This window comes from Corylus avellana, chromosome ca7 (genome assembly GCF_901000735.1).
Source record: "Corylus avellana chromosome ca7, CavTom2PMs-1.0".
NCBI lineage: Eukaryota > Viridiplantae > Streptophyta > Magnoliopsida > Fagales > Betulaceae > Corylus > Corylus avellana.
Genome location: NC_081547.1, coordinates 7679515 through 7693530, shown reverse-complemented (window position 1 = coordinate 7693530; position 14016 = coordinate 7679515). Strand labels below are relative to the sequence as shown.

At 39.8% G+C, this 14016-nt stretch overlaps 1 protein-coding gene across 1 annotated transcript in view; it reads left to right on the top strand.

Annotated features, from left to right (window-relative positions):
• The window catches only part of LOC132186945 (probable inactive ATP-dependent zinc metalloprotease FTSHI 2, chloroplastic), a 16348-nt gene extending 2985 nt beyond the window's left edge, over positions 1-13363 (top strand). The window contains exons 3-11 of the mRNA XM_059601071.1: positions 163-264; positions 348-512; positions 660-800; positions 7853-8011; positions 10516-10601; positions 11026-11104; positions 12151-12273; positions 12668-12724; positions 12806-13363. Coding sequence (XP_059457054.1) covers positions 163-264; positions 348-512; positions 660-800; positions 7853-8011; positions 10516-10601; positions 11026-11104; positions 12151-12273; positions 12668-12724; positions 12806-13021 — 1128 coding nt within the window. The 3' untranslated portion in view covers positions 13022-13363. The remainder of the gene's footprint in view (positions 1-162; positions 265-347; positions 513-659; positions 801-7852; positions 8012-10515; positions 10602-11025; positions 11105-12150; positions 12274-12667; positions 12725-12805) is intronic.
• The last annotated feature ends 653 nt before the right edge of the window (positions 13364-14016 follow it).

The following is a 14016-nucleotide window of genomic DNA, read 5'->3' as shown; positions in this document are numbered from 1 at the left end:
AGCAATTGCCAGTATTATTCTTGTATCACTGGGTATCAAGCGTTGACATATTTTTTTAATCCTCATTTTCTTTTACTGCTTTTAAAAAGAGAGCAACATGTTTCCCTGATGCCACTTCTTTCTTTTTCTAACATGTAGTTATCTATATTTTGTTTTGCACAGGCTCCATCTGTTGTCTTCATTGATGAACTGGATGCTGTTGGAAGGGAGCGTGGTCTTATTAAGGGTTCTGGTGGACAAGAACGGGATGCTACTCTTAATCAGGTTGGTTACAGCACGTAGTTCATTTCAAAAATCTTGTACTGTTCTTCTCTTTGTTAATTGATGATGTTGTGTTTATGCTACAGCTCCTTGTCTGCTTGGATGGATTTGAAGGAAGAGGGGAAGTGATCACCATTGCTTCCACGAATAGACCAGATATTCTAGATCCAGCCCTTGTGAGACCTGGACGGTTTGATAGGAAAATATATATTCCTAAGCCTGGTCTTATAGGTCGAATTGAAATATTGAAGGTACCGGTTCCTAACCTGAATCTTCATTTACATGTTGAATACTGTATTTATGGCGTATCACAATTGCCATGCAGTCTCCTTTCAATACTTTTCTATCAATTTCCAGTTTTTACGTTTTTCCAATTTGTTATATTTTCATGGTTGTAGGTTCATGCCCGTAAGAAGCCTATGGCTGAAGATGTGGACTATATGGCTGTAGCTAGTATGACTGATGGCATGGTTGGAGCAGAGCTAGCCAACATAGTTGAGGTTGCTGCTATCAATATGATCCGGGATGGAAGGACCGAGGTACACTTTTTCTGAATATTGAGCTTTCTTTGGTTTCCCTTTTTTTTTTTTTTTTTTTTTTTTGGCATAAAAGGATTTATTTTTATTAAATAATATCATTTGGCATTGAGTGCAGTTACATAGAAATTAATTTTAAAAAAAATGGAGTAATGTAAATGAAAATCTGGAAGCAAACTTTATGAATATAACTTTTAACTGCAAAGATGGTAAAGAATTTGATGGTTATGTAGCAAGAACATTCCTTCAATATAAACTGTCTACCTAGCCCATGCTAGGGAAATTAGCTTGAAAGATTTTGTATCCCAATCTCTTGTGCTTTATAATTTAAATTCGACTATATTTTGCATAATAGTTAATTATATGAGCTTATATCATTTCTATGCATATTAATGTGCATTTAAACCAAGTTATCACTCAATAAGAAACTTCCAAAATTTTAATGTGCTCATTTTAGTTTAGCTGGTTTCTTTAGTATTTTATTTTTAATACTTTAGGCTTTTAATTTTTACACTAACAAAATGTTTTGGATACTTTAGGCTTTTAATTTTTATTGTTCCTTTCTGTTAGTTGTAAACTCTTACTGTCTGTGCTCCAACTGCTATCTTGCTATTAAATACTAGTGATAATTTTCATTTTTGCAATCTGAACCTTGGTGTTTCTATTTTCATCAATTTAAAGATGTTTTGGATAGCCTATATCATTGAATTGGGTTTTCCCTTGCAATAATGTAGTCATGAGTGAATCACCATGTTCATTGTGCTAAGTTAGCATCCCAAATTTCAGTGCTGCTGATGCTTTGCGGCTTACAGGAATTGGGAGAAATGAATTCATTGATATCATGAACAAGTGCAGATCTAAGATGTTATTTTGATTTGATTTGCAATATAGGGTTCTTAGGGAGAAATTAATGAAACTTAAAGAAAGATAAATTTTGTTCAGGCAGTTTCCATGGATTACCTTGTATGTATGCAGCAACAGTGAACAAGTATTTTCATCTGGAAAGTTTCAATTAAATCTGGTTTGTTTTGCTCTCTCTCGCCTGTGTCGGTGCGTGGGGGCGTGTGAGAGCTGGTTTGTGTTAGTGTTAGGCGGTGTCATGGCTGGTGCAAGAAGATGGTCAGTGGAGTCCAAGGAGTTTGAGGTTTTGATCAAGGTTGGGGCAGCTGGGATAAGAATTTTTGAGAGGAGTAATAGAATCAAAAGGTCCATTTTCATGAAAAATGACGAGCTAGCTTGGATGGTGTGAATAGGAGAGGATATGGTGGCAGTGAAGAATTCAGAAGTTTTTTGGGACCAATCCAGAGCTGGATATCCTAGGATAATAGCTCAGAAATGCTCTAATAGGCATGGATGCTTTCTGACGATGGAAGAATTTGATGGAAGAAGGAGGTGCGGCTCGATCATCATTCCTGAAGAGTGTCGTGGGTTGGGGTGGGATCGTTTCGTCGAGGAAATGCGAGTGGCAAATTCGTCTCTCTGTGAGTCTCATGTGGCCAGTGAGCACCGAGTATTCAGGGAAGAAAAGAGAGACAAGGAGACGAAGGAAAGAAGGAGCTATGCGGAGACACTGAGATTGTCATCGAAGTTAACCAAGGAATGCTGCAATTCCTTCCAAGAACCGTATGTCAGGGTGAATAGGGGGCCGAAAGGTGATTCTGATCGCATGAAACAGCAATCTCAAGAATATGGCAACAAAGCGGCGTTTCTGCCGAAGACCCATGATTCGGTGAGGGCTCTTGATGTTTCTGGGGTGGTTCCGACGAAGGTGTCCTTGCTGGCGAGGTCTGAGAAAGTTCCGGTTGAGTCTGGCAGACGAGGCTTCAAGAATGGAGGCCGCGTGGGGGCGTCGATAGGAGCTCCGGTGAGTCGCAAGTCAACGCTGGCAGTGCAGAAGGAGTCGACGTCAGATTCTGTGCACTTGAAGGGACAGGAGGGGGAGGTGAACCATGCTGGGCAGACCTACTCTGCAATAAGTCTCGAGCTCCTCAACGTTAGGGAGACGTTGTGCCGTCTGAAACAGGAGTGTGACGTGGGGCTGATGAAACTAGACAAGGTGATCAAACAGGTGGAGGGAAACGGGCTTGGGCAGGGGGATAAGAAAGTTAGAGGCCAGCGAGTTTCTGCTTGGAGAAGGAAGGAAAAGTATGGGCTGGGGAGTAAAGGCACAAAACCCAACAGCTGGATGAAGGTGAATAAAAAAGTAGTTTTTAAGCACAAAGGGATGCTGGGCTCATGAGTAGGCTATCTCAATAGCCCAGGGAGAGTTGGACCGAAAGAAGCTTCTTTTTCAGCTGAGGTGGAATCCAGGGAGGAGGCTGAGAAAAGTTCGACAAAATCGAGACCTCGCATGGCACGGTCGGAGAACTCGTCGTTGCTGGCTGAGAAGGCTCTATCTGTGGGAGGGGGGGTTGGATCAGCGGAGAAAAGTATACCCACAGAGGTCTTCGGCAACTCTGTGGGGGCTTGCGACGGGACTATGGCCGGAGAGAAGCCACGCAACAGGGTCTCTACTATTCCGGCGATGGAGGTTCAGTCTACCAGCAAGGGTAAGGAGGTGTTGACTTATAGAAGGAGGAAGTTTGGGTCGCAAAAAGGGGACGAGGTCGTGATGGGCTCGTTAGAAGTCTTGGTTGTGGCTTGTCTGCAGGGGAAAGGGATTTTGGGGTTGACGCCAGATTCAACCCAGAGGGTGCCGGAGATGCAATTTTCGCCGGAAAATCCTCAGAGGTCGCCGATTTGTCATGTGGTGCCTGGAGCTGTTGGGGTAGGCACGGATGAGGGCTCAGTCCAGTTTCCGGTGGAGATGCTCTCTCGTCCAAATGTAGGAATGGTAGTGGGGGCTGTTTGCAGGAGTTTTGTCGGGGGAGACAAGCAGTCTGAGTCTGCAGGTTCTTGTTGGAAAGAAAGGAGTGGAATGTATGCCGGCAATGGAGCTTATTGGGACTGGTTCTGGTTTGGAAGAGGATAGTATCTCAGAGACAGCTGGGTTGGAGGACTTAGGGCCAGGGATGATTTCTTCCAGCTGGGTAGTTCATAATTGTCTCAATTTTTGCCCTAAAATTGGCATAACTGATGGAGGGAAGAAAGGGGATTTGGAGTTTTTATTCAACTCTATTGAAGCTTCTAGAATGCAGGGTGATTCTGTTTTGGGAGGCATCTCTGCCTATGTTCCAGCCCCAACAGGAATTAAGGAGCTCAAGGAGTGTGAGAGGGGCACATTGGTGGATCAATGAAGCTTAACATCGTAGCATGGAATGTGAGAGGGTTGAATGCCCTCAAGAAAAGGTTGCGTATTAGGGGTCTTTTGAAAGAATGGAGTGTAGATATTGTGTGTTTAATTGAGACTAAGATGGAGGTTATTTCCCGAGAGGTGGTTCATAGTCTTTGGGGAGGTCAACATGTGGGGTGGAAGTTTAAAGGGTCTAATGGTTTGTCAGGGGGGATTTTATTGATATGGGATAAGAGGGCGGTGGAGTGTAAGGAGGAATGTGTGGGGCTTTTCTCCTTGGCATGCTCTTTTCAAAATGTGGAGGACAACTGGGAGTGGGCTTTTGGGGGAGTGTATGGTCCGAATGAGGATGGGGAAAGAAGGGCCCTTTGGGAAGAACTGGCGGGTTTGATGAATGTGTGGGAGGTTCCTTGGTGTCTTGGAGGGGATTTTAATATTGTTCGGTTTCCTAGTGAGCGTTCCAGTGTTTCTTACTATTCCACTAGCATGATGGATTTTTCGGACTTCATCTCAGAGAACAACTTGGTGGACATGCCCATGATGGGGGGTCAATTTACGTGGTCTAATAATCACGAAAATGAGAGTTGGTCTAGAATTGAGTGATTCTTGATATCCTTGGATTGGGAAGATCATTTCCCTGCAGTGTCACAAAGAAGACTTCAGCGCTTGATCTCTGATCACTTCCCTTTACTATTGGATTGTGGGGCTCCTTGCGGAGGTAATAAATGCTTTAGATTTGAAAATATGTGGCTTAAAGCTGAAGGTTTTGTTGACAAGGTTAGGTCTTGGTGGGGGTCTTATTCGGTTGAGGGTTTACCTAGTTTTGTGCTAGCTAAGAAGTTGAAATCCCTTAAATTGGATTTGAAAAAGTGGAATGAGGAGGTGTTTGGGGACATTGGGAGGAAGAAAAAAGAGTTGTTGTGAGGTATTCAGGAGTTGGATGAGTTGGCAGAGGTAAGGGGCTTAGCCCAAGAGGAGAAGGCCCAAAAGGCGGATATGGTGAAAGATTTGGAGAACACTTTGTTGTGTGAAGAAATTCATTGGCGCCAAAAATCGAGAGCTTTGTGGCTCAAGGAGGGGGACTGCAATACTTGTTTCTTTCATAAAATGGCTAACTCTTATCGCAGGTATAATCGTGTGGAAGTACTTCGTATTAACGGCATTTTATCCGATGATCCGGCTGAGGTAAAAGATCACATTGTGAGGTATTATCAAAGCTTATACTCGGAACAAAGCACGTGGCGACCTAGAATGGACAACCAGCCTTTTTTGTCCATTGATGAGGAGGATAAAAGGTGGTTAGAAAGAGATTTTGAGGAAAAGGAAGTTTGGGAGGTGGTTAAAGGTATGGATGGTGATTAGGCTCCGGGTCCGGATGGCTTCTCCATGGCTTTTTTTCAAGCTTGTTGGGGTGTTATTAAGAATGATGTTATGGCTGTTTTTGCCGAGTTCCATCGTAGACAACAGCTGGAGAAAAGCTTCAATGCAACTTTTATTTCCTTGATCCCAAAAAAGGCGGAAGCGGTGGAGATGAAGGACTTTCGGCCCATTAGCTTGGTGGGAGGGGTGTACAAAATTGTATCTAATGTTCTTGCGAACAGGATGAGAACTGTGTTGGGTAAGATCATATCCTACTCTCAAAATGCTTTTATTGGGGGTCGTCAAATCCTAGATTCGGTTCTTATTGCAAATGAATGTGTGGATAGTTGCATGAAGTCAGGGGTGCCAGGTGTTCTTTGCAAATTAGATTTGGAGAAGGCCTACGACCATGTTAATTGGGACTTTGTGTTGTATTTGCTGCATAGATGTGGTTTTGGCGAGAGGTGGAAGGCTTGGATAGAGTGGTGTATTACGTCGGTAAGATTTTCCATTCTTGTGAATGGTTCTCCAGAAAGCTTCTTTAATAGCTCGAGGGGAATTCGGCAAGGGGACCCACTTTTTTCGTTACTTTTTGTGCTTGTTATGGAGGCATTGAGTAAGATGGTGAATGCGACGGTTGACTTAGGCTTTTTGACTGGCTTCTCGGTGGGAAATAGGGTATTATCGGAGTTGGTGGTCTCTCACTCTTTATTTGCTGATGACACCTTGATTTTTTGTGAAGCTTCGATCGAGCAAATCCGGTATGTGCGGCTCATTCTTTTATGTTTTGAAGCTGTTTCGGGTTTGAGAGTGAATCTTGGAAAGTCTAAAATTGTGGCTATTGGGGAGGTGGAGAACATTGAGGGTTTAGTTGATATCCTTGGGTGTAGTGTTGCCAATTTGCCTATGAAGTATTTGGGTCTCCCTCTTGGGGTGGTGCATAAGGATACAGCTATGTGGAATGATGTGATCGAAAAGATGGAGCGTCAGATGGCAAGTTGGAAGAGAATGTATCTCTCTAAAGGAGGTCGTTTAACTCTCATTAAGAGTACGCTCTCTAATCTACCGACTTACTTTTTGTCTCTGTTTTCGATCCCTATGAGTGTAGCTAAAAGACTTGAGAAAGTTCAAAGAGATTTCTTGTGGGGAGGGATGGGAGACGAGCCTAAGATGCATCTTGTAAATTGGAATCAAGTCTGTCGTCCCCTTCGGTACGGCGGGCTTGGCATTCGAAAGTTGCATCAGTTTAATCAAGCTCTCCTAGGTAAATGGCTTTGGAGATATGCGAATGAGAGTGAGGCTTTGTGGTATAAGGTTATCAAATCTAAGTATGGAGATCAGGATGGTGGGTGGTGCACAAAGAAGGTCTCGGGTTCCCATGGTGTGGGCTTATGGAAACACATTCGTCAAGGTTGGGATTTTTTTGCCAAAGGCATCCGTTTTGAGGTGGGGGTGGGTTCGAAAGTTCGTTTTTGGCATGATATTTGGTGTGGGGATTCCGCTTTGAAGCATGCTTTCCCGTCCTTGTTCAACATTGCCAGACATAAAGAAGCTTGGGTGAAGGATAACTTCATGTGGAGGAGTGGGGTGGTCGAGTGGAATGTCATTTTTGTGCGGCCCGTACAGGACTGGGAGATGGATTTGATTTCTGCTTTCTTGGACCGGTTGTACTCTTGCAAGATATCCACAGGTTCTGTGGATCGTATTCAATGGTCATCGTCTAAGAAAGGCAAGTTCGAGGTTAAGTCACTTTTCAAGGCCTTGTCTAATTTAGATCATGAGGTGTTTCCTTGGAAGAGCATTTGGCGTACTAAGGTGCCTATGCGAGTGGCTTTTTTCGGGTGGACCGCAGCCTTAGGCAAGATTTTGACTCACGACACCCTGCGGAAGAGGAACCTAGTGATAGTGGAGTGGTGTTGTATGTGCAAGAAGAATTGAGAGTCGGTCAATCATCTTCTTCTCCATTGCGAGACCGCGAGCATTCTTTGGCATATTATTTTTGATCGATTTGGGTTGCATTGGGTCATGCCTTGCAAGGTGAGGGGCTTGTTTGATTGTTGGTGGTCGGGAGGACGTTCCCGAAGCGCGGTAGTGTGGAAGATGATCCCTCTGTGTCTCATGTGGTGTATTTGGAATAAAAGGAATGCTAGATGCTTTGAGAACTCCACTAGGACCATAGAGGAATTGACCCATTTCTTCTTCTTTACTTTGTATTCCTGGAAAGCCGCTTAGCTTGCTCCTATAGGGATTAGTTTCTATAATTTCCTTTTTCATTTTTCTCCCTTTTAGGCGCTCTCTTTTATACTTCCCGTGTATGTGGGTTGCGCCCTTCTGCGCTTTTTATATCATTATTACTTATCAAAAAAAAAATTTTTACACTAACAAAATGGCCGGGTGTTCTAACAATTGCCCCTTTGGAACACTTCACGATGGTGCCAATAAAGAACTTATTGTACTTGTGCAGATTACTACTGATGACTTGTTACAAGCTGCACAAATAGAAGAAAGAGGAATGCTAGATAGAAAGGATAGAAGCTTGGAGACATGGAAGCAAGTAGCAATTAATGAAGCAGCAATGGCTGTTGTAGCAGTGAACTTTCCTGACCTTAAGAATATTGAGTTTGTATGGTTCTTAAACTCAAGCATTTTCACTTTTTTCTGCCATATAAATTCTCAGAGCTCTGTAGCTGCATTAATTTTCATCTCTATTATTTTGGTCAGAATTGGAACTGAGGTGAACCCATTAACGTCTTACTTAAACTTAGACCTAGAAAGTTACAATTTTGTTTTTGATAAGTAATAAGTTTCACTAGAAAAGCACATTATGGTGTGCAACCGCTGGATGAACACCCAAAGCAAATTTAACATATAAAACTCAAAAATATGAAAGGCTGCAACACATTCTAAAAGGAGTATGAAGCAGTAGCTTCTGTCCAATCATAAAGAGACGTCAAGAACAAAAAATTCTTCTTCATTATCGGTAATTTGCATTTTCAATAGTGTGTGGATTCATTTCTCTCCAAATACACTACATTAAACCAAAGGAAATTACCTTATGAATTTCTCCACTTCATTGTCTACCAAAGTGTAATACTTTGATCCCATATTGGGAAGATGAGTAGTAGCCCATATAGAGTTGGTGGTTTATAAAGATAGTCATGAGTGTTAAGTTTCACATTGCCTAGTGACTAGGTAAAACTAAGCTTTATAAGAAATTTTAGGAAAGTCCAAAATTGACTAGTCATTTTGGGGGTGATAGTACAGATGTGGCTAGTGTTTTTTCCTAAATCGTTACACAAGCTTTTCTTTACAATCCTACAATAGTTTCCACTGTTTATCATGGACAATCTGAGGAAGTGGCATGTCTGTGTGGAAGATGATGCCTTTGTGTCTGTTGTGATTACTATGGAGAGAACTAAATGACAGTAGTTTTGAGGACTATGAAATGATGTTAAAGGAGATTAAGGCTGTATTTTTTCGCACTATATATCTCTGGACAGCTGCTTTTGTTTTTCCTTTAGTGATTAGTTATCATGAATTCCCTGATCTCTTTTCTCTTTCTAGGTAGGTTTTTTTTCATTTATACTTTTTGTGTACTTAAGGGTGTCTTACTCTTTTAATGACATCTCAATTACTTGCAAATAAATTGGAGGCAAGTAAGTATGGTAATCAAATCAAATTACAATGAAATCAATATCAAATCTGATTGTAGGAGATTACAATCAATTACAACAAATCTTTGAAATCAAATCTCAATTAACCACTTAACTTTTGTCATATCAGTTTTAGATTCTTCTAGGCACTTATGAATTAATTTTGCATCAGTCAGTGTAGATATCTATCCTTATTTCGTAACTGTTTATGTTTAGCCTGTACGTAAATCTTGACAAGTTGTGCTTCATGTTGGTTGTCTTGAACTAAAACGGCACCAGAAACGCAGTTCAAGTGTCAAGTGAAAAAAGAGGCACAACGAGGCTTATAAGAATATGGGTAGATTTAGTGAAGAATGATATGTTAATAAGAATGCAGCAGAGAGTATGATTTTAGATAGGATAGAATGATGAAAAAGATACATATAGCCAATCCCAATTTATTGGCAGGGGTCCGTAAAATCGATTCCAATTTGATTGCGATTAAGCTTTAGTTGAGTCGAGATGAGTTGAGAAAATAAATCAAAGTAGAGTCAGTTTGAAGCCAAAAAAAAAACAAAAAAGAAATAGTTAAAGAGTCCAATGTGTCTGTTATACTAGTTCAGGATTTGATGAAATCTAAACAAGTCAGTACTTTGTTCCTCTTTGTGGCTCGACTGCTAGTTTCTTCTCTGGATATTTCTCGTTGACCCAACTTTCATCTGCCTGGAATGAGTTGGTCACCTTGCTTTCATGCACAAGATACACCCCAGAGCACCAAAAAAGGGAGAAATCTGCAGAATAAAAGAAATCCTTAAAAATTTTAGTGAATATGTAATAAATGTATCACATTTTTTCTGTTTATATTTTAAACATTCCTGATGAATATGTATATGATAATCTTGGTAATTAATAGAAAACTAATGTTGGAAAGGACCTGGGCCAAGGTAGTGGGGGAAACAACAATGACTTGATTGAAATGATCATCCTGGATGGAGCAAAGTGGCATCGAAGTAGTCGGTTTGTATGCTTATCGGTGGACTGTTGGCAGCACACGAAGTGCTACTGAATGAAAGATGGTGCCTTCGTGCCTTTTGTGGTGTCTTTGGAGGAAAATGAATGATTGAAGTTTTAGGACTATCGGAAGACTTAAGAGGAGATGAAGTCTTTATTTTTCAATACATTGTATCTTTGAACAACTACATTTGTTTTTTCTTTGGTGATTAGTTATTATGATTTTTCTGTTCTTTTTGGCCCTACTATCTAGGTGGCTTCTCGGCTCTAATTGTCCTCGAGGAATTTGCATCATATTCTGTACCTTTTGGAATTCTGGACTGTCATTGGATTGATCAGCTTAAAATTTAACCCATTAATTTTTTTTTCTCTTATTGCTGCACATCAATTATCCCTGATTTGTGCTTGCTCTTCCAGATGAATTTTCCTGTTACTCGTCTAACAATGACTGGAAAATTACTGACAGTTTATTGTGCTGATGCAGGTCACAATAGCTCCTAGAGCTGGAAGGGAGTTGGGTTATGTTCGAATGAAAATGGATCCTATTAAATTTAATGAAGGAATGCTCACGTATGTGTCATTCATTTTCCTTATATTTCTTGGACTATGAAATGTTTTAGAAGTTAGTGAGCAATAATAATATTACTGTGATCAATACCATAATGCACTGTTGAAAATGGATCCTATTAAATTTAATGAAGGAATGCTCACGTATGTGTCATTCATTTTCCTTATATTTCTTGGACTATGAAATGTTTTAGAAGTTAGTGAGCAATAATAATATTACTGTGATCAATACCATAATGCGCTGTCCTAAAGGGATGTGCGCTTACAGGACTCCGTTGCCTCCAGTAATTTTTATTTATTTATTTTTTTCACTTAGTTGCTTGTTGTAGTTTTATTAGAAATCATGTTTATTGTTATATATATATATGTGTGTGTGTGTGTGTGTTTCCTTTCTTTTTTTCACTCTTTGTTTCTTAATGCCATGCAGCCGGCAATCCCTCCTGGACCATATAACTGTTCAACTAGCACCACGTGCAGCTGATGAGATTTGGTATGGTGAGGGTCAGGTAAGAAAACCTTCAATTGGTTATATTCAAATGATTCAAAATCCTTGGAGGGAAACTATGGTGCAGAAAAAAGTAAGCAGTAGGCATCAAGTTCGATGCAATAAAGGACCTATTTCTATGTAAAACTATTTTGTTTCCTTAAAGATAAGTATGAAATGTTCTGCAGCAGATGTCTATAGGGATCCTAATGGAACTGTTGACAAGAATTTTTTTTTTTTTTTTTTGGGGAAGTATATTATGATATTTGGGAGTGGTTATATAGATGTATTTGTTGCTCATATTTTGGCAGATATAACTTTGGGGTTACACGAACATATTTTGGGAGAATAGTGCTGGTATCTCATTTTACTTAAATGATTTTGTCATTGCATGGGGTGATCTAATCAAGAAACTTATTGATGAGTGTCCACTGTGAAACCGAGATGTTCCCCCACTTTGCAGTTGGGCAAGATTTTCTAAGAGCTTTGATATAGACACAACACAAACTCAACTCATGGCCAACTTCTCTCTTATGTATAAAAGAATTTTAAACCAAACAAATTGTCTTTTTTCCCAAATTTTCAGAATTTCAAAATCCTCTCTGTCAATTTTTTTTTTTTAAATGACACATAGGAGAGAAGTTGGTCATAAGTTGGATTTATGTTGTGACCTTAACATTTTCCATTTTCTAAACCAATTGGTCACAGATACGCGTGTTTCAAACATTGCATCTTGCCTAAACATTCTGACATAGCTATGTATATGTGTGTAACTGTGTAGCTTTAAAGGAACATGTGCAAGTATACTTTCTTAGTGATTCTGTGACTAAGCATGGATATTCTTTGTGCATTGTCAAGCGGAAACTTTCTTGGAGTGATTTAACTGTTACTGTCACGTCTTAAACATTAATCTTGAAATTTCTTGAGCTGAAGAAAAGTGATCAATGTAGCTAACCCCTAGCTGGGATTGAGGGCTCTGTTGAGTTGTGTAGGGAATTCCTTTTTCTAGTTCATATATTGCTTATCAAGATCTAGATGTTGTTAATTAACACATTTTGATTACTCCAGATGAGTACGATATGGGCTGAAACAGCAGATAATGCTAGGTCAGAAGCTCGGACTCTTGTTCTTGGTGGCCTCTCTGAGAAATATCATGGATTATCTGATTTCTGGGTGGCAGAACGAATTAACGTAATGGATTCTCTCTGTATCTTCCAATTTCTTCTTGAGGTTTTTCAGTTTTGGCATCAATCATGGTTTCTGTAAATTAGGTTTTTTATTTTTATTTTTTGAATTTGATGGCCCCACTAGTTGCTTTATGAACTCCAATTTGGATTTGTAAATGTTTCTGTAGCAAAGAAATTAAAGTGCAAAAAGCAACCAGTGGAGAATTTGGCCTTTCAAATTTTACTTATTTTAATTGGGGGTGGGGATAAGATCAAAATTGGTGTGCAATTGTCTCTAAAATTATAACCTTGGATTTCTAATACTTTGTTCAAGTGATGAAAAACCTTGTCTCAACTTTTTAGTAAGACATGACTATGAATTGTACTCCTAATGCATTGTAATGCCAACAAATTTTCAGGAGATTGACTTGGAGGCATCACGGATTCTCAACTTGTGTTATGAGTGTGCGAAAGAGGTAAAGGAAGCACATATCACCAAAACATTATTTTGATATCCTTATGTGAAGAAAGTCACAATTCCTTGTTTTGCATACCAGATTCTGCTGCAAAACCGAAAGCTTATGGATGCCTTGGTTGCTGAACTTGTTGAAAAGAAAAGTTTGACCAAAAATGAGTTATCACACCTAGTTGAGTTGCATGGTTCCCTCAAACCAATGCCACCAAGCATACTTGACATCCGGACTGAAAAACGTATGAAGTTCCAGGAAAAGATAATGAAGCAAAACGAAGCAGCTGTAGGGAGCAATGTATGATGATGAGCAAGGTGCCAAGAGAATCATCTGTTTGGTTTTTTATCTTGGGGCAACACATGAGCCAGGTTGGTTGGTGGATTTTGGATTGAGCCATCATCGATGCACAATCTGTCTGTGGGTCTTTCGCATGGGCATTTTCTACAATGATCGTGTATATTCTGCCCCATTGAGCCTATCCATGGGTCATATGCGATTGCAGAAGGCATGCTAGGATGAAATCTGAGAGAATTTTGACACCACACTTACTCACCCTTCAATCTTGTTCCTTTTTGAAACATTTGTAATTGACATTGTTTACCGAGTTATATATATATATATTGTTCATCAAGAAAATTTCATTAACTGGTTTTGGGAGAAAATAAGTAAAGCAAAAATGTATATCTACTGCTTAAAAAAAAAATAAAATAAAAAAAAGGGTGTATCGAGCGACTTTATCAAACTTTTTTAAAAAAAAACTTCCCTTTCCGACCAATTTTATTAGAAGATCATATAGGCCTCTTGTCAAACATAAAGTTTGAAAATAAATTTCTGCATAGTTTTTCATTATTTAGTCTTACTAAATGTTAGGTGTTCTCCTTGTGTACTTCGGTCAGATATCTCAATTTTGATTTAATTATCTTAAGTTAGACATGTAAAATCAAATCATAACCAAAGGATTATTAAAATCCATATCGTTCTCCTAATCACGTTTTCTCTTTGAGAATAACTTATATAGAGAGTTTGCACAAAATGTGAGTTTTGTGCAACCAATCAGAAGGTGACGTCTAAGCTAAACTTACCAAACTTAAGTTTTTCTTTTATAAAAAAAAAGTTCAACTACACTAGATTATACTACATATGAAATAAAAAATTAATTTTTTTTTTTTTAAAAAAAAACAATAGAATTGAAGGGGTGGTTGCCGGCCACCCCAAGTGGGGGGAAGGGTGGTCGACAGCCACCCCTAGGCCTACAAGTGGCCGCGCGGCCACCCCCATGGCCCATGAGATGGCTGGCG